Source organism: Zalophus californianus, chromosome 4 (assembly GCF_009762305.2).
Source record: "Zalophus californianus isolate mZalCal1 chromosome 4, mZalCal1.pri.v2, whole genome shotgun sequence".
NCBI classification, from domain to species: domain Eukaryota; kingdom Metazoa; phylum Chordata; class Mammalia; order Carnivora; family Otariidae; genus Zalophus; species Zalophus californianus.
The window spans coordinates 42,879,075-42,906,850 of record NC_045598.1 but is presented as its reverse complement, the minus strand read 5'-3'; the positions used below and the strand labels follow the sequence as shown (position 1 = coordinate 42,906,850).

Here is a 27,776-nt window from a genome sequence, read left to right as displayed (position 1 = left end):
GGAACTCCAACAAATGAACTCGCCCAAGGTCTGACTCCAGTGGGAAGGGTGGATTTGCATCCAGGCTACTCTGATGCTGAGACACAGCAGTGTGGAGGTGGGGGTCGGAGGGGGCAGGCACCACCAAGCCACCACCAGGGGCTGGAGCACAGCCGCCAGGATGCCATAATGAAGATCGGTACTTGCCGGGCACTAGGATACTGTGCAGGATTTAAGCAGGGAGGGACTCAGACCTGTAGGCTTGGGCTTACGTCTTCATTCTAGATACCAGATCTCGTGGGAGAGGAGGGGCAGGAGACCAGACAGCAGCTACTGCCGTCCCAGGGGGATCAATGCCGGGGGTGTGGGCCAGGGCAGCAGGGCAGCAGAGAAGAGAAGAGAGTGCACGGGACAGATGTTTAAGAAGTGGCATTTCCCTGGCTTTGTGGCTGGTTGGATACAGGGGCCGGGGGAGCGGGGAGGGAATGGGTTTCTGGCTCAGGCATCCAGGTGGAAGGTGGGAGATCAAGGGCTGGGGAGTCTAGCCAGCAGAAGTAGTCCAGGTCCCCCAAGTGAATAGCCTCGTGCCACCCCATTTGCTTGGCCACATCAACGGGTGCAAAGGGCTGTTTCTGTGGTGTTTTCTGGGGAAAAAAATCCCCAAACTCACCTGCTCCAGAATGAATCGCTACTCCATGGATTGGAATGAAGGGACCCCCCCCCCCCCCGCCACCAAATTCCCATTTCTACTTCCACCTCTCCTTCCCTGCTTCCCTTCATTCTGGCTTAGCAAATCCTTGGCTGTCTCCAGAACATTCACCACCCCTCCCAATCTCCCTGGGCTTCCCACCCTGTTTGTCCAAACCCTGCGTAGGCATCAAGTCCTGACTCAGAGCGAGAGGGCTTTAGTGAGCCCCCCCGCCTTCCCCAGCTGGACGCCACCTGAGATCAGCCCCTTCTGGGGGCTGAATACATTCTCTTTTGTTTGGACTTACGGTTCTTTTGTGGTCTTTTTGGCCCTGAAGTCCCAGCTCCCAGCACGCTGCCAGGCACACAGGGGCAGCTGAGTGAGGCAGGATATGAATCAGTGTGCACAGAGAGGACGGGCATGAATCCCAGAAGTGAGGAGGTAGAAGGGTGGCAGAGGCAGGACAAGTGATGGGGTGCCGGCAGCAGTGACGAGGGTGTGTGATAAGGTCAGGGGTAGGTGGATGGGGCACGTGGACGCCTTTCAGAATTGTGGGGTTTGTCTGGTCCTGCTGCCTTGTGTTGAAGATTGAGGAGGCAGTTCTTTCTATAAGCAGTGGCAGTTCTGACTGTGGCTTAGCCCTTCGGGACGAGTAGCAGCAATTCCCCCTTTGCCCCGCCTTGCAACAGGGTGGGGGGACATCCCGGAAGGTCTGCCATGAGAGGTTATACCCCTGAACATTGACAGCAGGGAGGAGGGGGGTCTGTCCAGGGCAAAATCTGCCCTAGAGCCTCAAGGGACTGGAGTGTTGGGGGCAGGGGAGTGTCAGGAAGGCCTGTGTGCATACCCCCCCTGGGGTGCAGACCCCATGGAAGCATCATTACACCTTTGGGTCACGGTGGCATTGCCTTAGGGCCCATCCTCCAGCCCCCTCAGGGAAACCAAGGCCCAAAGCCAGGGATGTGCCTGTTGGCTTTATTTCTGCTGCAACACCTATGTCTCCACTCTGGCAGCATATCTAACCCCACAACACAACAGTGAGGGGCACCACTCCGTGCTGCCCTCCCAGCCCCCACATAGCCAATGCGTGGGGCCCCATCAGGCCATTCCCACCCCAAGAGACTGCCTCATTTTCATCAGAGGCTATTTCTGGCGCCCAAGTGGTGCCCCATGGGGTTGACATTGGAAAGGGTTTTAGAGCCAGACCAATGGCAAGCCTGTCAACCAGGGCCCTCTGGTCTTTACTGCTGGGGTCAGTAAAAACCTGACCTACATCGGTGTCTTTTCTGAGGGCAAGATAGGAATCAATCACCACCATGGTGACAGCGATAACAGTGACAGAATGTGTCCTGTGTGCCGTGCAGATATGCACCTTGCCTTGCCCTCACATCACACCAACTCCCTGAGCTGCTTTCTGTCTTCATGTTACAGAGAAAGAAACTGAGGCACGGAGAGGGGCACTGACTTGCCAAGGTCACAGGGCTGTCTGCTTTCCAAGTCTGGACCCTTAACCCCAGGTCGTGCCACACCAGACCCCTGAAGGCCTCGAATGCTAGGGGGGTTGGCTGGATGTCGGAAGGCATGATGAGCTCTGGAGAGTCTCGAGTGGGGTGACCCCGGGGACAGCACAGGCCCAGAGGAGCGTGCCATCCTCCTGGCTCTGCCTCTGTTGGCCATCTGTGCGGTGGGTGGATGGGGAGGACCTGGTGAACCTTGGCAGCAGCCGTGAGCAGGGCCCACACCCTCAAGGTCCCTGGTGTGTCCGGGTGCTGGCCTGCTGGGGGTGTTGCTCGGCAGTGGTCCCTGCAACGTCTTCACCCCAGAGCAGTCCTGATCGGGCAGCACCCCTTCTCCACCTGCTGCTACCTCTGGTTCTACCTTGGGGGATGGGCATCCCATCAGGGCACCCTCAACCGCTGCTTGTTGCACCCTAGCCTATGACTCTGCTCTGGGAGGTTCTGGGGGCATAGGGGTAGGACATGGGCATGGCACAGACCTAGGGCACAGGTATTGGCCTGTACTTAGATGAACGCTGCAGGGAAGAGGGTGCACTCACAAGGGCATATGCACGCCCAGGCCTGGGAATTTCTGTTCTCACCCCCATTGGATCAGGTCTCTAACCCAGCCTTTGTCCCATGAATGAGAAGCCAGCCCTGCCCTCAAGGAGCTCCCAGACCCTCAGCCTAGAGGCCTGGCAAGAAGGCAGTAGGTGTGCAGCAACAAGTCTTCTAACCCACAGGCTCAGGGTGTGACCAGGGAGGGGCCGCGGAGGCTGGGAAGGCTTCTCGTAGGAGGCCGTGCTTGAACACCACGAGCAGATGAGTAGACATCTGCAAAATGAGTGAAGGAGGGAAAGGCAGCGTTCATCTAAGTACTTCCCAAACAGGATTTCCTCCTGGTTTTGATGCATGGAAAAGGCACCTCGTCTGGGAGCAGAGGCGGGACAGTCTCTAAAACCCAGCTGCAGGCTGCCTGCCTTGGATCAGCCCCAGCAGAACATGGCCTGCAGTTGTGGCCGGGCCTTCAAGGGAGAGACGTGGAGGGAGCTCACCCCAGACCAGTCATGGTCCCCGAGTCCCTGTCCTCAGGTCTGTCCTAAGCTGGGGGATGAAACTCATGGCTTGGGCACAGGAGCTGGTTCCTCTGGTCTCTTCCTCCCCAAGTGTCACCTCCCCCTGCCCACCTGCCCTGGGAAGGCAGCGGGCAGAGCAGAACCACCTGGGCTTTGGCGTCAGAGGTGGCCTGCGTCCTGTCTTTGCCGTGTCACTGCCCTGTGATCACCACACGAAGCCTCTATCTCTGAGGCGGGAACTTGGAGGCCGCACACTTCGGGGCTGTGGTGTGGTGAACACTGTGCCCCACGTCTGCATGGACGGAGCAGGGTCGGTTCTGCACGGGGTCCTCCTCCCAGCCCATGGTGTGCCCCACAGGACCCGCCGGACAGTGAGGAGAAGCAGAGAGGAGCGGCCGGCCACACGAGGGGCCCGGGAATGTGCCACGGGGCAGCATTCGAGCTGGACTTTGAAGGCTGAGGGCAGATTGGATGGATGGTTATAAGAGAGAGGATGTCCCTGGCTGAGCGACTGACAGAGCAGGGGCTTGCAGGGGCCTGGTGGGCTCGTGCTGCTGCAAGGGTGTGAGCGGGAGTCGGGAGGGGCGGCACTTCAGGCAGAGCCCCGGGGGCCCATTTCTACGTCAGAGACTCCTCAGGTGGTCGTGTAGGGGGGAGTGCGGGAGGAGTGAGAAGCCCGAGGGTTCTGGGGAGAGCAGACGGTAGGGTACTCGGCAGGGGCTGTGGGACGGGGACGGGGCAGCCTGGGCCGCAGGAGGAGGTGCTGCGTCGGGTGCTCCGTCCATCCCTCCCCGACGAGGGGTTGTGGCCATGTCTGTGCTGCACCTGCTGCCTGCCCACCGCCCGGCACGGGGCCTGGCACACGGTGGGCCCTGGACAGACGGCCAGATGATACATCAAAGACACTGAGTTTTACAAATTGGTGGTTATTCTGACAGCAATCCGGCACTGATGCATGCTCCAGATGGACAGAGCCCCTTGACGGTCAGCATCCCCCCACCTGGAGTCCTCCTATCGGCCCTGAGTGGTGGTCACACAGTCTTAAGTTTGTAGGCGAAGAAATAAGAGGTCAAGGGCACTGCCCAAAGCCTCACTCATATCCAGGCCTCAGGTTCCAAATATAGGGCCGTTTCCACCTGCTCTCCTGTCCCTTCAGGGCAGCACATCATTTCCACATGCCACTGGGGATCTTTCCAGATCCAGAGATGGAAAGCCCACTTTCTTCTCTAGCCCCAGGGGCCACTTCTAAGTCAGGGGAATATTTTTTTCAGCACCCTCCCCAGGGTTTCCCAGAGAGAGTCTGGGTCCCGATCACTTCATGGAGAGCTGAAGTGGGGCACCTGGAGGCCTGGGCAGGACTGGGGGGCAGAGGATGCTGGGGCCGTTTCCAGGCTGAGTAGTGGGTCCTCTGGGGGCTGCAGAGCACCCCTCACCAGCCTCTCCCGCAGTTTGAAGGCTGCAGCAAGGCCTTCTCGCGGCTGGAGAACCTCAAGATCCACCTGCGGAGCCACACGGGCGAGAAGCCATACCTGTGCCAGCACCCAGGCTGTCAGAAGGCCTTCAGCAACTCCAGCGACCGTGCCAAGCACCAGCGCACCCACCTTGACACGGTAGGCCCAAGGGCAGAGGCCGAGGGGGAAGGGGTGGGAGGTGTGCACACTCCCTCATTTGTGTGATGCAGGCGAGCAGCCAGGGCCCACGCAGAAACGTGCCTTCGTCCTGAGCCCTGGACCTTCTGGGTGGGATGACAGTATGCAGGGAGAGGGAAGGCCTGTTATTATAGGATGTTTATCCGATAGATAGGAGCAATTGTCCATCTCCTGGTCATGACAAATGTCTCTCAACATTGCCCAAAAGCCTGGCGAAGAGAAAGTTGAGAACCACTGCTTCAGCCCGCGGCTACTGGCCTGGGCACCAGGGTCCAGGCATATCCCCATGGAGAGAGCGGGCTCCGCCTCCTGCATCCTCTGCCCAGACCCTGCTCTTCCCATCCTCCCCCCCACCCCCGCCCCCCCCGCCATGGAGACAGGCCAGAACCTCTCCAGGGCTGTACTTTATCCCCTGAGCATGGTGGGTGAGGGCTTGAGGTGAGCAGGGCCTCAGACTCTAGATCTGGGCCCCAGACACCTGTGTGTCCACCCCATTTCCCTCGTTTGGGCCTAACGACATGATAACCTGCAACTTTATCACAGCGTCGGTCCCAGCATTCTGTCGCGTGCATCCAGACCTCAGCGGTTAACGGAGCACTTTATAAAACGTCGTCTCCCCCTGACCCTGCCCGTCAGGGGTCGCTGACCCTTCTGACAAGATGAGGGAAGCAGGGTTCCAGGAGGTTCAGTGCCTGCTCAGCGGGGAGGTGGCGGAGCCGACTCGGAGCTGGGCCTTACACCCGTCTAACAGGGCCCGTGAGAGGAGGTACATGCAGCCTGGGAGGACCCCGCCCCAGGTACAGCAGGAGACAGGTCTGCATCCAGAGCATCTGTCTGGGCCCCCTGCCTGTCTCTCTGCTCTTTGGACAAATGTTTGGGGAACTCTGCTGGTGGGGGCCTGGGAGACCTGAGTGACCATCTGGCTCAGCCGGTCTAGGAGACAGATACACCGATGAGGAAACAGGCCCACAGGGGTGACTAACAACAGTGGTCAGAGCTGGAGGCCCTCTGGTCCAAGCCCTTTACTTGGATTGGAATAAGCTGGGAAAGCCAAGACCCAAAATGATGGCTGGTGGGGGAGGAGGGGGCAGAAAACATAGAGAAGTCACGCTGTGGGTGCAGGTTAGTCCCTCGGCAGGATGTTCTATACGTTTCCTTCACAACCAGTATCCCATACACTCTTCCCCAGTTTAATGTTGGCAACAACCCATAAGGTAAGGGCCATGATCCTCATTTTGCAAAGAAACTGAGACTCTGATGACGTCACTGACTGTCACACAGCTGGTACGTGGCAAGGTCCAGGGGCCGGTGTATCAGCCCCCTGGAAAGGTGGAGCTGAGTACAGGGGACAGGGTAGGAAGGAAGAGCCCTGTTCCCAGCTGAACCCAACCCTTTTCTCCACCCTTCCCCCTCTCAGGCTTCACTGTCACAGGCTGTGTTGGGGACACGAAGTGAAGAGGCAGTCTCACCAACCCCTGCCTTCATTACGTTCTCACAAGCCCAGGCTTTGGGGCCCTTGGCCCCTACCCAGGCCCTGAGGGGCACAGTCTGTGCCCAAGCCCCCTAGTTATGTCTCCCAGAGACCACAGGACAGCACCAACAGCACCAGGGCCTCCGCACACCCAACCCCCAGCCTGAGCAATGTCTCTCCAGGCCTCTCAGGGTCACCTACTCTGACTTGCCCCCTTCTTCCCTCCCTCCTTGCTGCATTTCCTGGACCCAGCCCCAAAGCAACAGGCCTCTGTCCCCCACTTGGTATGTGAACAGAGCTGTGAGGCCTAGGTCAGGTCAGGCCCAAAATGAGCCCACAGGGTTATGTCAGGCCTTCATCTCCCCGAAGGTCCTGGTGAAGCCCGCTGCGAGTACAACCACCAAGCCCAGCCCCCACTTGTGCCCATCTGCATGGGAATAGCCCTGGCGATCCTGCACAGCTAGGTTGCCTTCCCAGCCCCCAGAGGCCAGTGGGTCAGCCCATGTGGGCTGGGCCTTGTTTTCCAGAAGGGACCCGGTCATGTTCCCAGCTCCCCTCTGGCGCCAGAGAACGTGGGATTCTCCCCATGGGCAGGCAAGTGGCAGAACAGACTAGAGAGAGCCAGCCAGGTTTTAACTCTGGCCCTCCACCTGGGCCCAGAGCTCCAAGGAATGTCACCTAGCCTCTCTGGGCCTCAGTTGCCTCCAACACCTACGTCATGGGGGAGACATGGGGAAATCAACTCAAACGATGCAAGTACGGGCCTGACACGTGGTCCACACGGCAACTGCGAGTCCTTCCTTTCCCTCCTCTGACTCGCTGACTGAATGCTCACCAAACCCTGCCGTGTCCCCAGGCACTCTGAGTCCTGGCTGCCCCTGCCCTGGGGGTGATCATCTCTCCTGCGCCCAGGCCAGGGGAGGCCTCCTCACAGAATGTCACTGACACGCTCTTGCTGTGAGACCTTGGGCAAAGCGTCAGCCTCTCTCTCCTCCTCTGTGCTTCTCCCACACTGGGTGTGAGGCTGGACGGGCTGCCCAGTGAAGACCTGGGGGGCCCTGTGGGCCGTGGCCCAGCGTCCTTGTTACTAATGAGGCTCCGGAGCCGGGACAGTGACTCCTGCCTGGTACAGCCCCAGGGTTGCCTGAGGGCTCACAGGGGAGCGGGGCCGGAGGAATGCTCGGCACACGTCAGGCCCTGGAAAAACAAACACGGAGCTGGGCCTTGCGCCCTTTCCCGGCGAGTGTGCCTGCACACTCGGAGCTCTGTGTGTTTGCCTTTTGGCAGGAGTGTGTGGATTTGGATCAGCGTCCCCGAGGGACAGGGACAGGGCCTGGGGCAGGACAGGCCGGGGCCCACGAAAGAGAATGTGTATGTGTACATATGTGCGTGTGTTGGGGTGGGAGCAGACCCCTAGGAGAAGTGGTGTGTGTGTGTGTGTGTGTGTGTGTGTGTGTGTACACGCCTGTGTCTCACGCGGCTGGGAGGGGCAGGTCTGAGGTGTGCCCTCCATCCTCCTGCCCCACACCTTCCTTCCAGCGAGGCAAGCCGCTCACTTCTCTGTCTCTTTCTTTTTGCTCTCCTCCGTTTCTTTAACCTGGCAACTGTCCGTGGCAGCACCAAGGTATGGTCGTCTCTTTCTGCTTCTCCCTCCCCACGAAGTCCCTGGGTCTGTGGTTGGACTGGCCTCTCCTCAGGCCAGCAGGGACAGAGCTGCCTTGAGGTTGGGGAGGGGTGGGGGGACAGTTCCACTGGCTGTGTCTGACACGGACATGGCTGTCCCTGGCACTGAATCTGAGAGGGGCCACCTTCTCCCAACACCCTCCAGTCCCCTGCAGTTGCTGGAGGCCAGAGGGTCTGGAGAAATCAGAACCATTAGGTATATTAGGGATGGATGGTTTCAAGCCCCAGTAGCAGCTGGAACCCCAAGCATGGTCCTGCGGGAGCCCCTGTGGGAGAGCTCAGAATTCAGTTAGAGCCCCTCCCTGAGACAGTCCCTGGGACCTGAGATGAATCAGAAGGGACCATCCCCCGAGGAAATGCACTACCTGGTAGAGAAGGACATTGAACAAACCCGCAGTGCTGGGTGCTCGGTGCTGCCCGGGGGAGGGGCGGGGCGGAGGTGGGAAGAAGATTCCCGAAGGGCTGGGCAGATGGGCGCACAGGGACGGGGCAGGAGGAGGGGTGAGAACTTCGGCTCACCCAAGTCCCAGACGACCCTCAGTGCTGGGAGGTGGGCCGTGTCAGAAGGCACGAGGGAGCCATGGAGGGGGTTTCAAAGGTGAGAGCATGGCCAGGGGCCCTCTGGCGGTGGTGGGAGGGGAGACTGGGGCCCAGAGAGCAGCATGAGGCCCAGACAGCGACAGGGGAGGCGGTAAAGGGTACGGACTGGCTCTAGATGAGCAATGGCGGGGGGAGGGGGGCGGCAAGGGGAAGGTGCACAAAGGGCACAGACCTCCAGCTTCCCCAGGCCTTTGTCTGAGATCCGGCTCCCTCCCGGCCTCCTGTGATCCTCAGACTGAGGATCTGGGTTTCTTATGGACCAGAGAGCAATCTGGGGTCTCGGGACCCACTGCAAGGTATGGTTAGTCACTCCCAGCCTGGGGCCCTGCCATACTCCAGCTTGGCCCTGTGCTGTCCCCTCTCTTGCCCCTCCTCAGGGCCACCTCACCGTACTCCTTGTCCACTCGTGCCTTCTCTGCAGCTGTGGGCTCAAAGGGTGTCCTTTCCTCAGGGCCAGTGTCAGAGCTGGGAGAATCCTTAGAATTAAGGTGGCTCCATTTTGCAAGGGGGAAACGTGAGACTCAGAGATGGGGCGACTTATCTGAGGTCCCAGCATGAGGGTAGAATAGAGACACAACCCCTCCTTCACTCTGAGGCCCATGGGCAGCGCTGGCTGAGGCCGACCCCTCCTGGCTGCGGACACTGGGGCGGGACCAGGTGTGAGCCTGTAGCCTACCCGCTCCCCGCTGTGGGTCACACAGTGTGACCGCGGACTGACAGATGGCCCCTGCCTCACCCCGCCTCTGCCCCTCTGATGTTACAGAAGCCCTATGCCTGTCAGATCCCCGGCTGCTCCAAGCGCTACACGGACCCCAGCTCCCTCCGCAAGCACGTGAAGGCCCATTCAGCCAAAGAGCAGCAGGTGCATAAGAAGGTAAGACAGTCTCCATTCCAGGCCCACCTCTGTCGGTGACCCCTGGCCTCGCAGACACCTGTCCGGCAACAAGCCAGGTGCCCGCACTCTTGCCTCCATTCACCCTTCTGCACACCCGAGGATGCTGCTGTGCATCACCCGTGACCTGCCTCCCACCTGAGTTCACTTCCTCACCTCCAGCCGGCCAGACATCCATCCACCCACAGACCACCCACCAGCCTCTCTGTCGTCCATCTGCCCCCTCGCCCTGGCTTGCTTAGTGAACATTTGATGGCAGGCCCTGTGTAGGCATCGAGGATGCAAAAATGGAAAACCATGGTGCCCTCCTCCAGTGGGGACCTGGCAGGGAGAGACAGACCTAAAGAGATCATTCGGTAGAATAAAATAAAGACGACAACAGAGGTCTGCAGAGACTAGTCAGGGGCACAGAGAAGGGGGCCTTAGCCTGTCGGGGTGGGAGCGCAGTTGTGTGTGCTCTGGAACCAGCCTGCCTTGGGCACAGCTCTGGGCCCCTTTGTTCTTCATGCTCCTCAGCTGTCCGATGGGGGCAACAGAGGACTTGCTTTAGAGCATTGTCATGAGGATTATGTGAGTAAATATACATCAAGGGTGTAGAACAGTACTTGGTCCAAAGTAAGGGCCCAGAATAGAAGTTGGTGCATGTTGTCATGAAATCTGGAAGGGGTAAGCGTTGGGCAGGCGAAGCCCCTAAGGAGAGTGTGCCCCAGGGAGTGACTGAAGCTGAAACAGCGGGCACCCTGCCTGCCTTGAGGCCAAGCAGCCCCTGGCAGGGGCAGGTATAACAGGCCCAAAGCTCTACCGAGGAGTTTGGGCTGTCCTGAGGATGGTGGGTACCACTGGGGGGCGGGGGGTGGGTCTTAAGCAGAGAATGTCATCTTGAAAGATGGCGCGTGAGGCTGTGTGGAGAATGCGTTGGGCCGGTTGGAGGGAATCCTGAGGCAGGGGGGCCACGGCTGAGGAGCGGGAGAGGTAGTGGGGGCTGGCCGAGGGGGGAGAAGGGGGGCGCCAGAGGAGCCGCAGAGGTGGACTCTGGGGGGCAGGATGGTGGCGGCCCCCTCGACCAGGACCGAGGATCTAAGAAAGAAGCAGGCTTGCAGGAGAAAGCAGTGAGCTCTGTTTTGGACAAGGAGTGTGGGTGCCGCAGAGGGACCCAGTGCAGTGGGGGGATGGGACTGCTCCTCGGGGCCCAGCCCACCTCTGGGCTCAGCCCACACCTCCAGAAGAGCACCAGGGCCATGGGAGACAGGTACTTGAGTGCAACGGAGGGTGGAGGTGGGGATGAAGAGAAACACCTGGGCCAGTCCGGGGAGAGCCGCGTGACAGTGGAGGGTAGAGCAGGGAGCACTTCTTAGTTTGCTCTGCAAGATTTACGCAGTACCTGCTGTTTTCCAAGCACTGTTTTCAGAACTGTGTCTAGAGCTGTAAGTAAAGCAGAGAAAGGCAGAGAGGCTGGAGAAAGTGGCCTGCTTCAGTCGCGTGGGCTGGGGGTGCACAGAGCTGGGCCTGGGACAAGCAGGCCTCCGCTGGAAAGACACTGGGGTCGAGGGGCAGCCAGGCTTGAGGCTTCAGTCTTCATCCTGCAGGCAGTAGGGAGCCCCTAGGAGCAGGAGAGCAGAAAAGGGACACGGTCAAAGGGTGCACCTGAGCTGGCCAGTGAAAACACCCTGTCTGTCCTCACTCCCGACGGGGGAGGGACGAGCTGAACCCAGTGCAGAGTCATGCAGCGCAGGAGTGACAGAGCCAGGGTCCCACCCCAGACCGGCCTGTCCCCAGGGCCTGAGCTCTCGCCACTGCTCTCAGGTTGAAGGGCCTGAGCAGGGAAAGGGAATGGCTCAGGCTCCATGCCAAGGAGGCTTCTATCCCGAGCAGACTGGTGCCCGAGGACCAGAATCCCGCCCCGGTTTTCCCAGGCCCTGTGCTTGGCTCGCACTGATCCCCAGGGACCTGAGGCCGCAGATCTGCAAACTTCCCAACCATAAGCATCCATTAGGAGCCATCGGGGATGATGTATCTTTCTGGGTAAAGCGACCCTTGTATTATGACAGCTCCTTGGCAGCCCTGCTACGTTTCAGAGAGAATTAGAAATGCTTTTCTTCCTTAATTCTCCTCTCCTGCTGCTCCTAATCCGATCGACATTGCGGTCGGCAAGAACATGCCTTGACCTTCTTTTGCCAGAAACTGAATTTACATGGAAAGCAGCTGCTGGGGCAGGGAGCTGAGGGTCTGTCGGGAGGCTGGGCGTGCCATCCCCAAGCCTGGGTGCCGGCCCTCTGGCCTGGGAGGGTGGGAAAAGCCTGGGTGCTGACTCTCAGCTGCTGTGTAACATGGAACAAGGCTCTCGCCTTCTCTGGGCCGGTTTTGTCCTAGGTAAAACGGGAGTCTGGACAGGTCACTCTTTGGCACTCTGATAGTCAGGCTTTGGGATTTCCCTGGGAGAGGGGGCCCTCCCCATCCAGGTGCAGGCATGCCTCATCGCCCCACGTCCCAAGGGCCTCAACCAGCCATGCCCTGTCTCCATCTGGCCTGTCTGGGGAGGTGAAGAATTTTGGGGATATGGAGCTCAAGTCTGCCTTTAAGACAGCTGAGGGTTATTGGCCAAAGATTTGCCAGCCCAGGCTTGCTCTCAGCCAATGACCTCAAGTCCATATATAGATCCAGCGTGCCCACTGTCACATGACCATGTGGGACTCAGCCAGCTGGGGTCAGCCAGTACCTTCAACAAGCTCATTCGTACCTGTTCCCCCCCTTACTCCACACAGCAGCCTGAGGTGGGGGGCGATTGTCATTGCTTGTTACAGGCCGGGGAGGGCCAGAGAGGTTGAGTTACTTGTCCAGTGTCACACAGGGAGTGAGAAGAGATGGGTTGGAATTTGAACCCAGGTCTTCTCTCTCTAGCCCTAGACTGTTTCCACTATGCCTGTGTCAGGAAGAAAGAAGGAGTGGGAGAAAGGGGGAAGGAAGGAAAGACACTTCCTGTGTACCCCTGTATGTTACTTTACCCACATGAGTTCACTGTGGCAGCCACGAGAATGGGCCACACAGTGGCTACTTGGGGGAGGCCCCAGTTGCTGTACTTGGACGCCTATCTGGGCCCGTGCATGGGAGGCTGTGCCTCCTGCAGGCTACTCCAGCCAAGAACTGAGTGTGGCAGGCCCTGCTGGGGTACTGAGACAAGACCCCTGCCCAGGAGATACGGGAACCCCTGACCTCCAACACAGCACAGCCCCTGAGGACTCCTAGTCTAGGATGCTTCCACCAACTTCCTTCCCTCCCTCCTTCACTCTGGGTCAGACTTGTAACTCCCGCTGACGGCTCTCCCAGCCTGCCCAGCTCTGGTTTTCTCTCGTGCACACACTTCCCCTGTTAAAATCTTTGCCTGTTCACTCTTACGTTAGCATCTGCCTCTCAGCCCTGAACTAACCCAGTGTATACAACTAGCTCCATTTTACAGATGGGGAAGCTGAGGTGCAGTGAGATGAAGGGTCTTACTCTGGAGCCACCATCCTTCCTGCCCTGTCCCCTAAACAGAGGGTTGCCGGTGGGCAGGTGGTCTCGCACAGACACCCTCTCTCCCTCTGCTTGCTCCTCAGCTGCACGCAGGCCCTGACCCCGAGGCCGACGTCCTGACCGAGTGTTTGGCCCTGCAGCAGCTCCATGGGTCCACACAGCTGGCTGCCAGCGACAGGAAGGGGGGCCGCACCCTGGGCCAGGAGCTGCTCCCAGGTACGCGTGCAGGGAGGCAGGGCCAGGGGCACGGCCCTGCAGGAAGACAGCGATGCTCTGTGGGCTCCCAGGGGCCACATGGGCACCCACTCCTCTGGCATACATTCCTTCACCCTCTTCTGTGGCTCCATTGCCCACAGGAGGAAGCCCAGGCTCCTTTCAGCCTGGTCTTCGAGGCCTCACGGGGCCAGGCCCACCCAACCTTGGCATATCAAACCCCAGTTCCCTGAACATCTCATGCTCCCTCTCATCTCCAAGCCACTGTATACGCCTTGCGGCCTCCTCACCCCAGCCCTTTACTGAGGCGGCTCCTGCACTTCCTTCCAGGCCTTCCAGGCTGCACGTCAGGGTTCAGGCCCAGGCCTCAAGCTGAAGTTGCATGTGCCCCACCAGGGCTCCACACCACAACAACCGGCTTCAGAGGAGAAAACCGAGGCTCGGAGAGGGTGGGCCCCTTGGCCATAATCCTTCCAGCTTCTTAAACTCTGCAGCCCAGACATGGAGCCCCTCGACCCCTGGGATGCTGCAGGCCCATCCAGCCGGACACGCAGAGCCTCTGGTCCAACTGAGGTGGCCTGCCTGTCCTCCCTGGCAGCTGCGCGAGTCTTGGGCCCCAGCAGGAAGCCCTCGCTGAGTGGCTGGCGGTGTGGCCTGAGGGGGGATTCCCGCTGACAAGACTGGTGCTCTGCCCTCCACTCCCCCCAGAGAAACCGCAGTATCAGGGCAGAAAGCTCTTCCCACCCTCTGGGATTTCTTGAATTACTCTAACCATTTTAAACATTTTTTATTTTCTAATTTTTAGTACTTTCCCCTCAGTGTTGAAGTAGCAGATTTAAAACTATGTCAAAGCCCTTACCAAACAGCCTCAGGAAGGGAAAGTGTTTACGCTTTCTCTGGGTCGCCCTTCACAGGGATCTGTGCTCACAAAGGTGCACAAGGGCAAGGACACCCCAGGAGGATGGGTCTATGGAGCAGGGATCACACCCTCTTCCATAGGCTGCTTCTCACCAGGTCAGAGTTGCTAAAATAGCAGGCAAGAAGAGACCCCAGGGATAAGGGATGTGTTGAGGATTCCGAGGCCCAGCAGGGAAGAGGGCTGTGACTGGTTAGCAGTGGCTGCCCTGGGGCAGAGGGCCCTGCAGCCCAGCCTCATCATTTTTACCGTGGGAGGACTCAGGATTGGGTAGGAGGGGGACTGACCCAAGGTCATGTGGAGAGGTCAGCAGCAGATCCAGGCTGGACGTCTGTTCTCGCAGACACGAGGCCAGGGCCTATCCCAGGGAGAGGGCCAGACCGCAATAGCCATCTCTTGAGCACCTACACGGGCTGGTCACTAAACGAACATTCCTCTCATTCAGTCCCCCATGAGCCTGTGCTGCAGATGAGAAGCCGAGTCACTGAGGCAGCATCAGGGATGGGAGGGGCGTTAGGCCTGCCCTGACAGCGAGCAAGTGGTGTCTTCCCTGCCTCAAGCCTCGGTTTCTCCCCCAGACCTGCTGTGACAACAAATGTGATTGCGATGTGATCGCTTCTATAAACCCAGTGTGCCAGATAATTTTAGCCTTATTGTTGTTGTTGCTCGTGGTGAATGAGAAGAGTAACTGTTGACTCACCCATCTCGTAATAAGCATGGCCCAACTGTTACGGAATGTGTGCCAGGAGCCATTCTAGGGACTGTACGTGTACGTGTTAACAGAATCCTCACGGCAGCCTCAAAAAGTACATGCTACTATGCTCTTTCTTTTCCAGATGAGGAAATGGAGTCCTCGAGAGGTTAAGTACCATTTTGCTGAGGCTCCACAGCCATTAAATGGCAGAGGCCAGACTTGAACCTGGGGCGTGTGGCCACAGGCCGTGCCCTTAATCCGATAGTCTGCTGCCTCCCTGCTCTTGATGCTGTGCCTCACCATCCTGGCACCTGCTGTGTACCTGGCCCTGTGCTGGTCCCTGTCCTCAAGCTGCTTCCAGCACCGCGGGGAGACCAGGACCAGCCAGGCAGACCCAGAAGTTCTGGACCTCTCTGCGCATCAGCTGCCACATTCTTCCGTAGGCCACAAAGCAAATGCCTGAGGCGCAGTTAGGAACAGATGTTAGGGCCAGAAGTCAAGCACTCGTGGCTAATGATTGATACCGCTGATTTTATAGCTTCCAATGGTGCATTTTGGGGAGAGGCCAGCAGGCTCCATGGCGTCCCCCTCCCGCCACCCCTCACGACACAGTGACACCCTCATCACCATCGCTGTCTGTCCACACGCTCAGCACACCTAGACCACCATGCGTCTCTCTGCACCGGGCTGGACAAGGGAAGGTGGGCAGAGGCAGGGAAGACAGGGCAGGTTCTAGGCGTGTTAGGACAGAGGATTCCAGAACAGAGGGCTGAGGGAGAGAGAGGAGCTCGCCAGGGTGACATCAAATGTTCGTTGTCTAACGATAGGAAAGTCCCAAGAGCTTGTCTCTCATCAGGAAGGCCAGCTCTCTTCCCAGGAAACCCTCAGGAGCTTATCTGGCAGGCTCCTTTAGCAGACCCAGGGTAATACAATGGGCAGTGGGGGTATGAGAAGCACAAGATCAGCAAGGCTGAGGGAGAGAGAGCAGATTTATCGGGATTCTAGGCCTTCCTAGCTGTCAGGCCCCCCAAATTGATTCAAGATGGCAGGTGAAGAGGCGCCAGGAGAGTGGTGAGAGGAGCAAGGCATGAGCAGCACCGAGCCACGCTCTGTCCCCAGAAGCCCCATTCTGGTGCCTTCCTGACCAAGCTGGGGTGGGATGTGTGGTGAGGGACGTGGTGGATGGATGGTCGGGGCTGCCCGTAGGAGCAGAGGTTCCCAAGATGGAAGGGTTAAGGACTGGAGCTGAGAGGCAGGGGGCCCCCAAGAGCCCATGCAGAATCCCGGGGTCTCACAGCCAGCCCACAGTGAAGCCTGGACCATAGGCCCCTACGTGGACGATTTGGGACATAGCTGAGCTGGAGCCCCAGGTCAGTTCTGGGCCTGGCTTTTAAAGGGACTTTCTTTTCATATCACTTGGGAGGCTGATTCGCTGCAGTTGAGGCTTGGAGCTTGCCATCCCTGCCCTGGCCCTACTCAGTTCCTGGTAGTAGCTTCCTGAGTTGCAGGCCTGGACGAAAGGGGGCAACCTGGCTGGCAACCCAACCATGGATGGGCTAGCCTTGGAACCCCAGCCACCGGAGAAAGTCAAAGTTCCTTCTTGACTCCATCCATGGAAAGAGTGTGCTGTGTGCTCAGATGGTCCTCATGGTAAAGAGCATTGGGTCTGAACCCACGATGACCGGGGTGCTGTGCAAACGGTTAGCAGCTGACCCAGGCTAGCCCTAATCAGTGTGAGCCCTGCATCAGAGCTCTGGGTGTGGTCGCCAGGTCTGCAGAGTCGTCCTGGGCCATCAACTGGATGACTTAATTTCTAGCAAAATGATGGCAATTTCTATTAAAACTCAAAATAAGTGTGGCCAGATTTTAAAAGGGGAACAAATTGGCCCCATCTTTTTTTTTCAGATAAAATGGAGAAGAAACTTGCCACCCCTGCTGTGTCCCTCTCAGGCTCTAGTCCAGAGTTGGGGTCTGTTCTCCCCTCTAATTAGGGTTCCTTGGTGAAGGCATTTGGGAAGCACTGGCCTCAGTAACTGCTCCCAGACCCTCACTTAGGCCCCTGGAGCAACACCTGACTATGACCTCATGTCCCCCATTTGATTGATCCTCCACCTGTCTTCTTAACAAGGGTAAGACCCTTGGGAGTAAAAGTGATAGAAGGTGGTATCACCCTGCAGGCGTCTCCTAGAGGTTTGGAATCGTAGATGAGAGTATGGCTGCCTCCTCTCCTCCATCGGGACCCTTGTGTCGTGTACCGCCTATACGACCGTTTGCGGCATCCCTTCTCATAGGTCTCCTGGGCCGGCCTGCCATCCAGCTAGCACAATCATCTGTCCTTGGGACCCCTCACAGTGGACATCCAGGCTGTGTTTGCACGTCTCTGGGTGCGGGTAGTTCATTTACCTCCAAAGGCAGGCCCGTTACCCTACAGCAGCTCTGCGTGTGAGAGTATGGCCAAGCCCTGAGTCTCTCTCAAGCTGTTTCTCCATTCCAGGATCCCTGTCTGCTTCTGGGGCTACACGGAACAGCCCCAGAGACTTGAGGCAGCATGCTCCATACAAGCCCCCCACCCTAAAGAAATGCACACACACCCACACACACACAACCACACACACACACACACACACACACACACACACACACACAGCCTGACCAGCTGATGCCTCTGACAGCTCCTTGTCAGTCCACCTCTGCTTTCAGGGTAGCCTCAGCCCCCACAGCCCTGCAGCCAGGGCATGAACAGCAGAGCGGGGCCGTCCTCCCCTTGTTTGGGCCCCGACCTCCTGTTAATATGACCCCCGCTGGTTTTCCTCCGTGTGTGTCTCTTCTTGCCAATAAGGCACACAGCTCCTGGGTTGTTCACCAACCACCTCTAGGGCGTGGCCCAAGCCCAGTGGTATTTGTTTGCTTCCCTGCAGGCGTGTATCCTGGCTCCATCACCCCCCATAACGGGCTCGCATCGGGCATCCTGCCCCCCATGCACGAGGTCCCTTCCAGGCACCACCCCCTGGACGCCAGCACCAGTTCCCACCACCATCTGTCCCCCTCTGCCCACGGCTGAGAGCACCAGGGACGGGTACGTACAGCAGGCTGGTCCTCTGGGACAGCAAGCAGGCACCTGCACGGGAGGCAGGTGAGGGCAGGCGTCCTGCGCCAATTCGCGGTTGTCACTGATAATGCAAACAGTGGGCATTTATGCAGCACTTGCTGTGTACCGTACCCCGTACCGAACACCTCCCGTGCACAGCTTCTTTGGCACTCGCAGCCACGCACCAGGTAGAGGGTGTTGCACCTGGACTTGCTGACGCCTCGCCTCGTGTCCTCCTCCGCCGTGAGGGCGGCCTCGGAAGGCGCCGTTGCCGCGTCCCGCACCCTGGACCGCCATTGCCAGGCGCCCTCGGGGGCCTCACTCTGGCTTCTCTTTGGCTCACACCGTGTGTTTTGGTGAGCAGACCGCCCCACTGCCACTCCAGGGGTGCTCATCCTGGCCCTCACCCCCGCTTCTGGCCGCGGCAGCTGTGGTCACTGCCCTGCCTTCGGGGACTGTCCAGGGACCCCTCGTGCAGGATCACTGAAAGCAGGAGTGGCCTCTTCCTGTATTCAGTGTGGTTCCCATTGTGGCCACTTAATTGCTGGAAATGGTAAATGTGCTAATTGCTGGCCCCTGGTGCTGCCAAAGTCTGTTTTCCTTGCAAATGGGCAGAGGGCGGTCACACCAGCCTCACGGGCCTGCCCTCCCCGCCCACTTTCACTTATCGCTAGCAGGACTTGATCAACTTGTCCCCCAAAGCCTGGCCTCAGTACCTTCCACCTCTTCTGCCCCTTCCTCCCCAAGGCCACAGCCTTAGCCTTGGCTTGGCCTGCCTGTGCCTGGGGCCAGCCTGGCTTCATCACAAATCTATTGTCCAGGGCTCCTAACTAGGCTCCTTCTGCCACTCACTCATCCGTTCATTCAGCATCCAGTTATTGAGCCCCTGGTGTGGGCGGGCCCTGGACCCCGTGCTGGAGCCACCGATGACCCCAGCCCTGGAGAAGCTCACCGTAAGGAGGGGACATAGATCTGCAGGGATTGACATTGCAGGACAAGGGCTCTGAGGGAAGCAGCAGAAGGGGCTGTAGGAGCCCAGAGGAGAACCCAGTGCGATGGGGGACAATGCAGGGAAGGCTTCCTGGAGGTGATGCTAGGCCGAGCCTCCACAGTTAAGTAGCAGTTGACTGAGTGGAGGGATAGGAGCAGTGAGAATGTAGGCGTGGTGAGAGCTCGGCGTGTTCTGGGGAACAGGCACCTTCCTTTGAGGTGAGCTCAGGAAGGAGGTTGCCGGGGCCAGATCACCCGGCCTGTGGCGGGACTGTATCTGAAGGGTGCCAAGTGGTGATGTGGTCAGTTTGGGGAGGATGGCGTGGCTCGCCGCATGGGGCTGTTTGCCAGGGGCAGCATCGAATGTGGGTGGGTGGCAGCCTGAGCCAGGGCTGGTGGGTGGGGAGGAGGGCCACCAGGGGGCATTAGTGACAGAGAATCAGTGGGCCTCGAGGAAACGCTGGCTGGGCGGGGAGAGGGGGAGCCACCAGGGATGAGCCCCTGGGGAGGCAGAAGTGCTGTTCATGGAGCAGGGGAAGACTGGTGAGCGGGTGGAGAGCCATGAAGAAGCAGCCTGATAGGGTGCAAAAGGGGACCCAGAGAACCAGGCCTCCCTGAGCCTCAGTTTCCTCCTCTGTAAAATGGGTATTAAGATGTCCTCCTCTAGGAAGGTGGTGAGGGTCAGCCATGCCTGACATACACATGCCTGGTACTGTACGTGTCATCTGGGGCAGGTTCCACAGACACCGAGCCCCAGGACCCCCACCCACCCACCCACCCACCGGCTCAAGCCACCTGCTCACTCACCAGCCAGTCCCCAAATATCTCCAACCAAACTAAAATAAACCACAGAGGCCTTTCCCCGCTCAGGCCTGCGCACTCTGCTCTGCCTCATTCATCACCTGCCTGCCGCCTGCATAAGGGCCCGTCAGGAATTCCTGCAGCGAGAGGCAGAGTGATGACAAGACCAGGACGGCCCAGCCCGCCGTCCAACCGCCTGTGTCTGTGGGAGCGAGGGCTTGAGTCCTCCCAACCGGCCAGGCGCCCAGGCTCCGTCGGCTGGGCTGCGAGAGAGGAGAGCCCTCAAGCCTGACACCAGGCCCAGGCCCAGCTTGAACGGGTCTCTTTTTTCAGCCCCTCAGAAGAGAGGCAAGGCGGGGAGGAAAGGCCTTCAGCCTCCCCTTCCTGCCAAAGTCAACAGGGAAGGCCACTCGCGGCTCCCCGGTGGTTTGCTGGGACGTTTAAATAGCTTGACAGAATTATCTGATTCACTCAAAAATATGCTAAGAGGGCCTGACTTCATGACCAAATTTATTTACCCTGGCTCAGGGAAGACGCCGAAAGGGCGGTTTTTTTCCCTAGCCCCATACGAGGTATGAAGCCCTCAGTGTGCCAAGCCAGTGAGGTTTTATATTAATTTTTATAGGTGCCAATTGAAGCAAAAATATTTGATTTAGGAATCATTTGCATGACTCAGAAGAGGAGCTCCAGATGCTCTTTTTTCCTTTTAAAGAGTTCAGGTAGAGCAGCGTAACCTCAGCCTTCATGTCTGCTGCCGAGAGAGTCGTGTTCTGTTTAATTTCACTGGCTGTGAAGGTGGCAAATGTGAATTTATGGCAGGTTTGAGACAGGAAAAACAAACTTTGAGAATGCATGTTTTTTTTTCCGCCTTCAGATCTGGTTCTCCTTAATTCTGCAGCGCTGTTAATCTCTGGGTTTTGTAGCTGAGCGATTCAGAAACCCGTTTGTTAGCATTTATCAGCTGTTTGCTGTGTGCCAGGCCCAGGGCTGAGCACGGAGCCCCTGAGAGGTGAGGCCTGGCCCTCCCGCAGGAGCTCCCAGGGGAGGGCACCGACCGGAAGTCAGGGAAGAACGGCGTGGGGTGGGCATAAGGCAGGCGGGCATCACGCAGTAGGCCTGAAGGAGGAGGATCCACCCTTCTGGCCACCGCAGCCCAGCCTCAGCCAGAGAGGTGGCTGTGAGGACACACGGCTTATACACAGCCACACACACACCCCAATTTGATGGCCCTGTGAGAGAAGCCTAAAAATAATCCTGAGGATGATAATGAGAAGTCGTGGAGCCTTAATGAATTCAGTTCATTAACTTGAGGCTGCGTGTGCAAGATGTTGGGCTGGGGACCAGGGCCCCAGCACAGAGGCCTCCGTGTCTGCCTGCAGTGCACTCACAGTGGTGGGGTTCCAGACATTGAATGACGGCAGTGCAGCAGAGGGTGCCCAAGCTGGAGGGAGCAGATGGGGGCACCCAGCAGAGCTACAGACGTAGGCCCACTGGCCTCTCCCCAAATCTTTCTCTGTTTCAGGATAGTCTTGCTTCCCTCAGAGAAAGGCACTGATCTGTCCCCTTAACGCCTCATGTTTTAGAGGGTAGGCAAGGGTAGTATTCCTGGCCTGAAAAGATCACTTTAGCTGTGACATTGAATTTGTACTATATTTTAATGTGGATCGTCCAACAGACCTACAAAGGCAAATAAGAGAGTGGACACTCTGAGCTCCCCCTGCCTCTTTCTGCAATGCACATAAGGGCTTTACAGGCAATGAGCCTTCAGCCTGATCCCCAGAGCCCCCAAGTCCATCTGACCCCAGGGCCAGGTTTGTTCCTGTGAGCAGACCCCAGAGGCGTAGGTGGCAGCATGAGGAAGGAACCTGGGCTGCAGTGACGTGCAGTCCAATTAGATGACCCGCACGGGCTCAGCTGCGTTCAGGGTGACGGCACAGCTCTCAGCTGCTTCGGCCTCATTCCAGATTGTGAGCTTCCAGAAACACAGGCTCAGGCCTGCACCACCTCAGGCTCTGTATGAAGGGAGGTGGTGAGCCCCCCCATCACAGGATGTATGCAAGTGAAGGGATGGAGACAAAAGATCTCTGAAAGCACACTGTGCAGGGGAAGAAAGCCCAACTTAGACATCAGAACTATCTGCTAGTTTTCTTTCCCTGCGTCTTTATAATAACGATGATGACTCACGGAGTGGCTAAGAATACATCTGACATCATATTGGGTGCTTTGTCCACTTTGATTTATTTAATTTTACCCTCATCCTAACCTGTGAGGTCAGTGCTGTGTGGCCAGGACTAACTTGGCGAGCCACGTTTCTGAACCTTGGTGTTTTGATCTGTGAGGCGGAAACAAGGACTTCTCTCACGGGCCTGAGAGGAGGCGGGGCTCAGCAGGTGGTGACTGTTAGTGTTCTGCTCCGGAGCTGCCGGGGGTTCAGCGCAGCTCTTCCTGGGCTTGTCCTCCAGGTGGCCAGAGCGCAAGCGCAGACAGAGCAGGACAATCCAGCGGGGGGGCGGGGCGGGGGTGCTGGTACTTCGCCCAGGTCACGAGAGTCCCAGTGTACCAGCTGGAGAACACAGCCACCCTGGGGGCAATGCAGGGCTCAGAGACATTAAGCATCTTGCCCGAAGTCATGCAGCCAGTGAGAGCAGATGGGGATTAAAACACGGTTCTGTCGACTCCAAAGGTCATGCTGATAACCAGTGTGCCTTGCCGATTGCCAGTCCTAAATACCAGATAGAAGCTCTTCTTTACTGATTCCTTTGGACTCTCAAGCTTGGAGGACTTTCAAATTTAATTCCAGTTTGAACATAATCTGTAGTAAAAGCTTGCTCTTCTAACTGCACTGTCTTAAGAGCAGATCAGGTAGTGAGCTCAGCATGGCTGGAGGGAAGCAAACAGCAGCAGCCATGCCTCTGGCCCCCACAGCCCCCAGAGCCTATCCTGCTGATGACTGTCTCTGTTCTCTCCAGGTTGGGACCCGGCCTCCTCTCCCCTATGGTCAGCCCACTGAAGGGGCTCGGGCCACCACCACTGCCACCATCCTCTCAGAGCCATTCTCCGGGGGGCCAGCCCTTCCCCACACTCCCCAGCAAGCCACCCTACCCGCCTTTCCAGAGCCCTCCACCCCCACCTCTGCCCAGTCCACAAGGTAAGCTCTGGCCGGGGGCCTCTCTCCACAGACACCCACTGACTCCTGCTCGGGGTGCCCGAGGGGAACGGGGCACTGACCTGGGGGAGACAGTGGGTCATCAGAATGAGGGAGGGCCCTGAGGGCCACGGTGGTCAGCCAGGAGTCAGGTGACCCAACATGCCTCGTCCGGGGCACTTCCTGGAGGAAATTCCATTGGAGGGGTGAGGAAGAGTTTGTCCCATTGACAAGGCATTGAAGGGAACAGCGTTGGCGCTGGCAGGGGGTGGGAACGGCCTGCTGCTTGGAGGGAGGTGAGTGAGCAGGCATCCCAGGAGGTGGGGATGGAGGACCGACAGTCCCTTCCCTCAGAGCACTGCATCAGCCACAGATGACTCAAGTCAGGTGCCACCACGTGAGGCCACCTTACCCTCCCCGCCCCCCGTGGCAGGCAGAGAGCTGGGAAAGGGGCCCGGGACCCCTGGCACCTTCTCCCCACTGGAGCCCTCTTCTCTCCCTCACACCCAGCATGGCTAGACAGGATGATGTGGGAGGCTGAAGAGCGCAGCAGGGACAGTCCCCTCTTGGCCCCCGGCTCTCTTCCTTTGCTAATGCAGCCCCTGATGCTGCCTCCCTCTGCAGGGTACCAGGGCACTTTCCACTCCATCCAGAATTGTTTCCCCTATGGCGACTGCTACCGGACGGCTGAGCCCACAGCCGGTGGGGACGGTCTGGCCGGGGAAGCCCACGGTTTCAACCCCCTGCGGCCCAATGGCTACCACGGCCTCAGCGCACCTTTACCTGCCACTGGTAAGCCCCACCTGCATGCCTCCCTTCCCTGACCACCTACCATGGCCCAACCCTGTGCTGGGTGCTTATGCACATTGTCCTGAAGCCCTGGGACGGCCGAAAGAGGTAGAGTCATCGCCACTTGACAGAAGGAGAAATTGAGGCTCACAGAGGTCCCAGGACCCCACAGAATTGGCATTGACATCCTGCCTGCCTCCAAAGTCAGTGTTGCTTCCACATCGTCACAAGGCTGATACGTGTCTGCTCTCTGGCAGGTTTCTGAAGACAGAGAAGAATCAGACTTGAGAGCTTGCAGTCTAGTTGATGTTTCACTTTAACTATTTACTGAGCACCTACTGTGTGCCAGGCACAGTTGTAGACCGTGGGGAAACAGCAGAGAAAGAGACAAGTACGGATCTTTATTCAACAGATAAAATGAGACTGGAGCGGCCACACTACTAGGAAAGGACGGAGCCTAGAGGTTGTGCTTGTCCCTTGTGGGGCATCCGTGTCCCCTCCAGGGCCCTGGGCCTTCCACAAGTAATGCCCCTGCCGCGGGGGAGAAAGGCAGTGACAGGGCCAGGGTGGAAGGGCTCAGACCAGCAGGGCTGGTGCTGATCAGAGCAGGGGCATCAGAGGGGTGGGGCCGGACCCTCCCGGAGTAACCCAAGCCACACCCCACCCCAAGTCAGTCTCCAGGCCCACGTCAGGGGGAAGCTACGAGGCCTGGGGCAGGATGGGGGCCCCAGACAAAGGAGAGCCTGAGACCCTGTGCCAGAGGCCCCTTGGGCAGCTCTGGGGGTGTGCAGCTGGGGGTAGAAGATTAAGGACATAGGGACAACCACGAGGCCACAGGTGATGAGATGCAGAAACCTTGGATCTATCTGCACGCGGGTCCATGGGTTCATGCCCGCACACATGCTCTCACGTCTGTGTATGTCTTCTTTCTTCACACATTTGTGGTGCACGTCTGTGGTGCCTGTGTGTGATTTAAGGCCCGCACAAGTGGGCTCCAAGCAGTGCAAGCCCCCCTGGGTATTTAAAGAGCGCACAGGGCACAGGTGCTCATGTCTCACACGTGTGCAGACATCACACTTGGGCCTATGTTCATGCCCTGTGTACACACGCGCATGCTCCCTACCCCCGTATTCCCACCTGTACGCACACTGTGTTTCCCTGTGCCCATCCCACGACTCCTGTGTGCACAGACTGCATTCGAGCGTGCTGTGAGTGTGTCTGTGGATGGCGGCGGGTCACATCCGTGCATCGTCAGCAGACGTGTAACCCATCCCAGGGTGCGTGCGGGCGGGGGTGCGTGTTTCCTGTTTGCACACACGCGGGTCGGTGTGTGATGAGGACTGGCCAGCCATTCCCAGCACTGCTGGCTCTCCCCCCACCTCATCCTCCCCCTGCTCCATCCGGCCCATGGCGGGATTTCTGGGTTTAGCGGCAGGAATAAATAACTCGGACAGGCAAGAGGCAGCTTCCATGCCCCCACACCAGCGTAGTGGATTCTTCTGGCCCCCTTCCTCCCCTGCTATCTGGGTGGCAGCCCAGCGTTCAGGGCCCATTCCAGGACCCGTGAAGCTGCCTACACCTTCTGCCAAGCTGAGCACAGATGTGCAGGATTGATCCAAACTGACAGGGTGGGGCTGTGGGGCCTCAGGAGTAGTTGGCTTAATCCCACTGCACAGATGGAAAGACTGAGGCCTGCCTGTCTTAGGCTACAGAAATTTGTGACAGCAGCTCAGGGACAGAGCCCTTAGGGCAGGGACTGGATAAGACCCTCCATGTTGAAGGCCTTTGAGCAGTGACCCCACCCAGAGACAGCATGTCCTGTGGAAGAACCAGGTGTCTTGGGGCCAGATGGATCTGGGTTCAAATCCCAGTTCCCCCACTTACAAGCAAGTGACCTTAGGCAAGTGTCGTGGCCTCTCTGAGCCTGCCTTCTCAGCTATAAAATGGGATAATGACTTCCCACCTCACAGGATTGTTGAGAAGCTTAAGTGAGATGGCTTCAAGAACCCTCAGTAAGAGCCCAGTGAGTGCTCATCTCCTTCTTTGGGTTTCTTGTGTCTGGTTGGGTGAAGGAACCTGAAAGGGTGGGGATGGGCTGGGTTCCCTCTGCCAGGAGGGGACCAGCCCCCGAGGGCAAGAACTGTGATAGCCCACCTCTCCCTTGGGGAAGCAATGGGCGACGGACTGCCCCAAGCCCGCCGTCTGTCCAGCTGCCCTGGGCCCCTTAAGGGGCGTGCAAGGCCTAGAGCGCCTCCTCCCACCCACCGTCACCCCTCTCTGGAAGAGCAGAGTCTCAGGGCAGGCCCGGCCGGAGGGACAACCATGAGAAGGGACCCTGGGCAGGAGGATGGGGTCAGGGGGCTGGGAAAAGATAATGAGGCAGAGCCCCTGCGTTCTCCAGCCCGACCCCTGTTCCCCACCGTACCCACAGGCTACGAGGCCCTGGCCGAAGCCCCCTGCCCCACAGCACTGCCACCACAGCCACCCGAAGACATGGTGTCCAGTGGCCCCGAGGACTGCAGCTTCTTCCCCAACGGGCCCTTTGACCACTGCCTGAGTCACATCCCGTCCATCTACACGGACACCTGAAGGAAGGCCCCGGCCGCACCTGCCCCCCTCCACCGCAGGCACTACCTTGCCCGCTAGCCGTCCGTCCCCACCCTCCGTGCACCCAGCCTGAGCCACCAGGCCCCAGCTCCCCACAGACTCGGGGTGGCCTGCACTGGCCAGGGACGATCCCCTGTTCGGACGTGCCCATCAGGACCCGTGACCTGCGACGTTCCCCTGACTGTGTTTTCCTTTTCTCTCCCCAATGGTTTTGAAATCACAGACCTCGTGTATATAAAATGTACAGAACTTGTTTTCCATTCCCCTTCCAGTTTTATATTTTGGGTTTTTACAAGAAAAACATTAAAAACTGGAAACGAGACGTGGGGGCCTGGTTCTGCCCGCGAGCCGGTGTCGAGACCAGCAGTACGGTGGAGGGGTATGCAAGGGAGCCAGGGCAGGGGGCCTGGGAGGTGCGGGGAGGGGGGCCCGCCTCACATGGCCCGCACTGCCTGCTGGTCCCAGGACCGGGGCGCAAGGCAGGTGAGCCGACCAAGGCTCGGGCTCACACTGGAACCCAAATCGCCTGGCCTAGACCGTTGCTCTCTGCACGGACTTCGCAGCCGGTAGAAGAACAGGCTTCCAGGCTGGCGCTGGCTTCAGGTCAACAGGGAAGGCCGTGGGGCTGCAGGGCAGGCCTTTTGGAGACAGAGCCTCCCGAAGGCGGGCGTCAGGCTACAGACAGCGTCCCTGGGACACAGATCCCCATCCCACCCCAAGGCCTCTGGGAGGGGAGAAGGAAACCAGTTCTGAGGGCACCGAGGCTCCCTCAGGGTTGCTGTCCTCCCCTGCCCGGCTCCCTCCCCATCATCCAGACCTGGGCAGATGGCCTGGACAGTGTCCTGCATCTCACCATGTCACCGTGAAGGTCATCTGGTCAAAAAAAAAGTCCTCCAGGAAAATTCCTACCTCAGCATTGCCGAAGTGAAATGAATTAAGGGAAGTCGCGTGTACTGCAGACCTACTGTGTGCCGGGCTCTCCTCGGGCGGCTCTGTGGAGGAGCCTCCAGTCCCCCTTTAGGTGAGGCAGAGCAGTCAGGATTCAAGCCCAGCTCAAAGGAACGCCTCTTTGTCCCACATGGCTGGGGCAGGGAGGCAAAGCAAGATGGAAAGATCTAGTCAATCCCTTCTTCTTCTTCTTCTTCTTCTGTTTTTTTAATGGTTATTTGTTTTAGAGAGCGCAGGGTCGGGGAGGGGCAGAGAGAGTCTTAGACTCCACACCAAGCATGGAGCCCGATGCAGGACTCGATCCCACAATCCCAAGATCAGGACCTGAGCCAAAACCAAGAGTCGGACGCTTAACCAACTACACCACCCAGGTGCCCCCCAATCCCTTCTTTATAGAGAGGTTCAGGGTTCAGAGAAGCCACCCAGCCAAGCGGTGACAGAACTAAGGCTGCCACCTGTGTACATGCCCAGTCTCTCCCTACAACCTAGGGAGCCCGTGTGTGCTGCTCTGTGTCCAGGGCCGACCTGTCGGGACTGTGCC

General features: G+C 58.4%; 1 protein-coding gene across 1 annotated transcript in view; it reads left to right on the top strand.

The window, feature by feature from the left end:
- The window catches only part of GLIS1 (GLIS family zinc finger 1), a 225,268-nt gene extending 198,694 nt beyond the window's left edge, over positions 1-26,574 (top strand). Inside the window, 8 exon segments of the mRNA XM_027615467.1 lie at positions 4,688-4,849; positions 9,406-9,516; positions 13,128-13,260; positions 17,786-17,910; positions 17,912-17,943; positions 22,716-22,894; positions 23,516-23,683; positions 26,112-26,574. Of these exon segments, the coding sequence (XP_027471268.1) occupies positions 4,688-4,849; positions 9,406-9,516; positions 13,128-13,260; positions 17,786-17,910; positions 17,912-17,943; positions 22,716-22,894; positions 23,516-23,683; positions 26,112-26,269 (1,068 nt within the window). The 3' untranslated portion in view covers positions 26,270-26,574.
- The last annotated feature ends 1,202 nt before the right edge of the window (positions 26,575-27,776 follow it).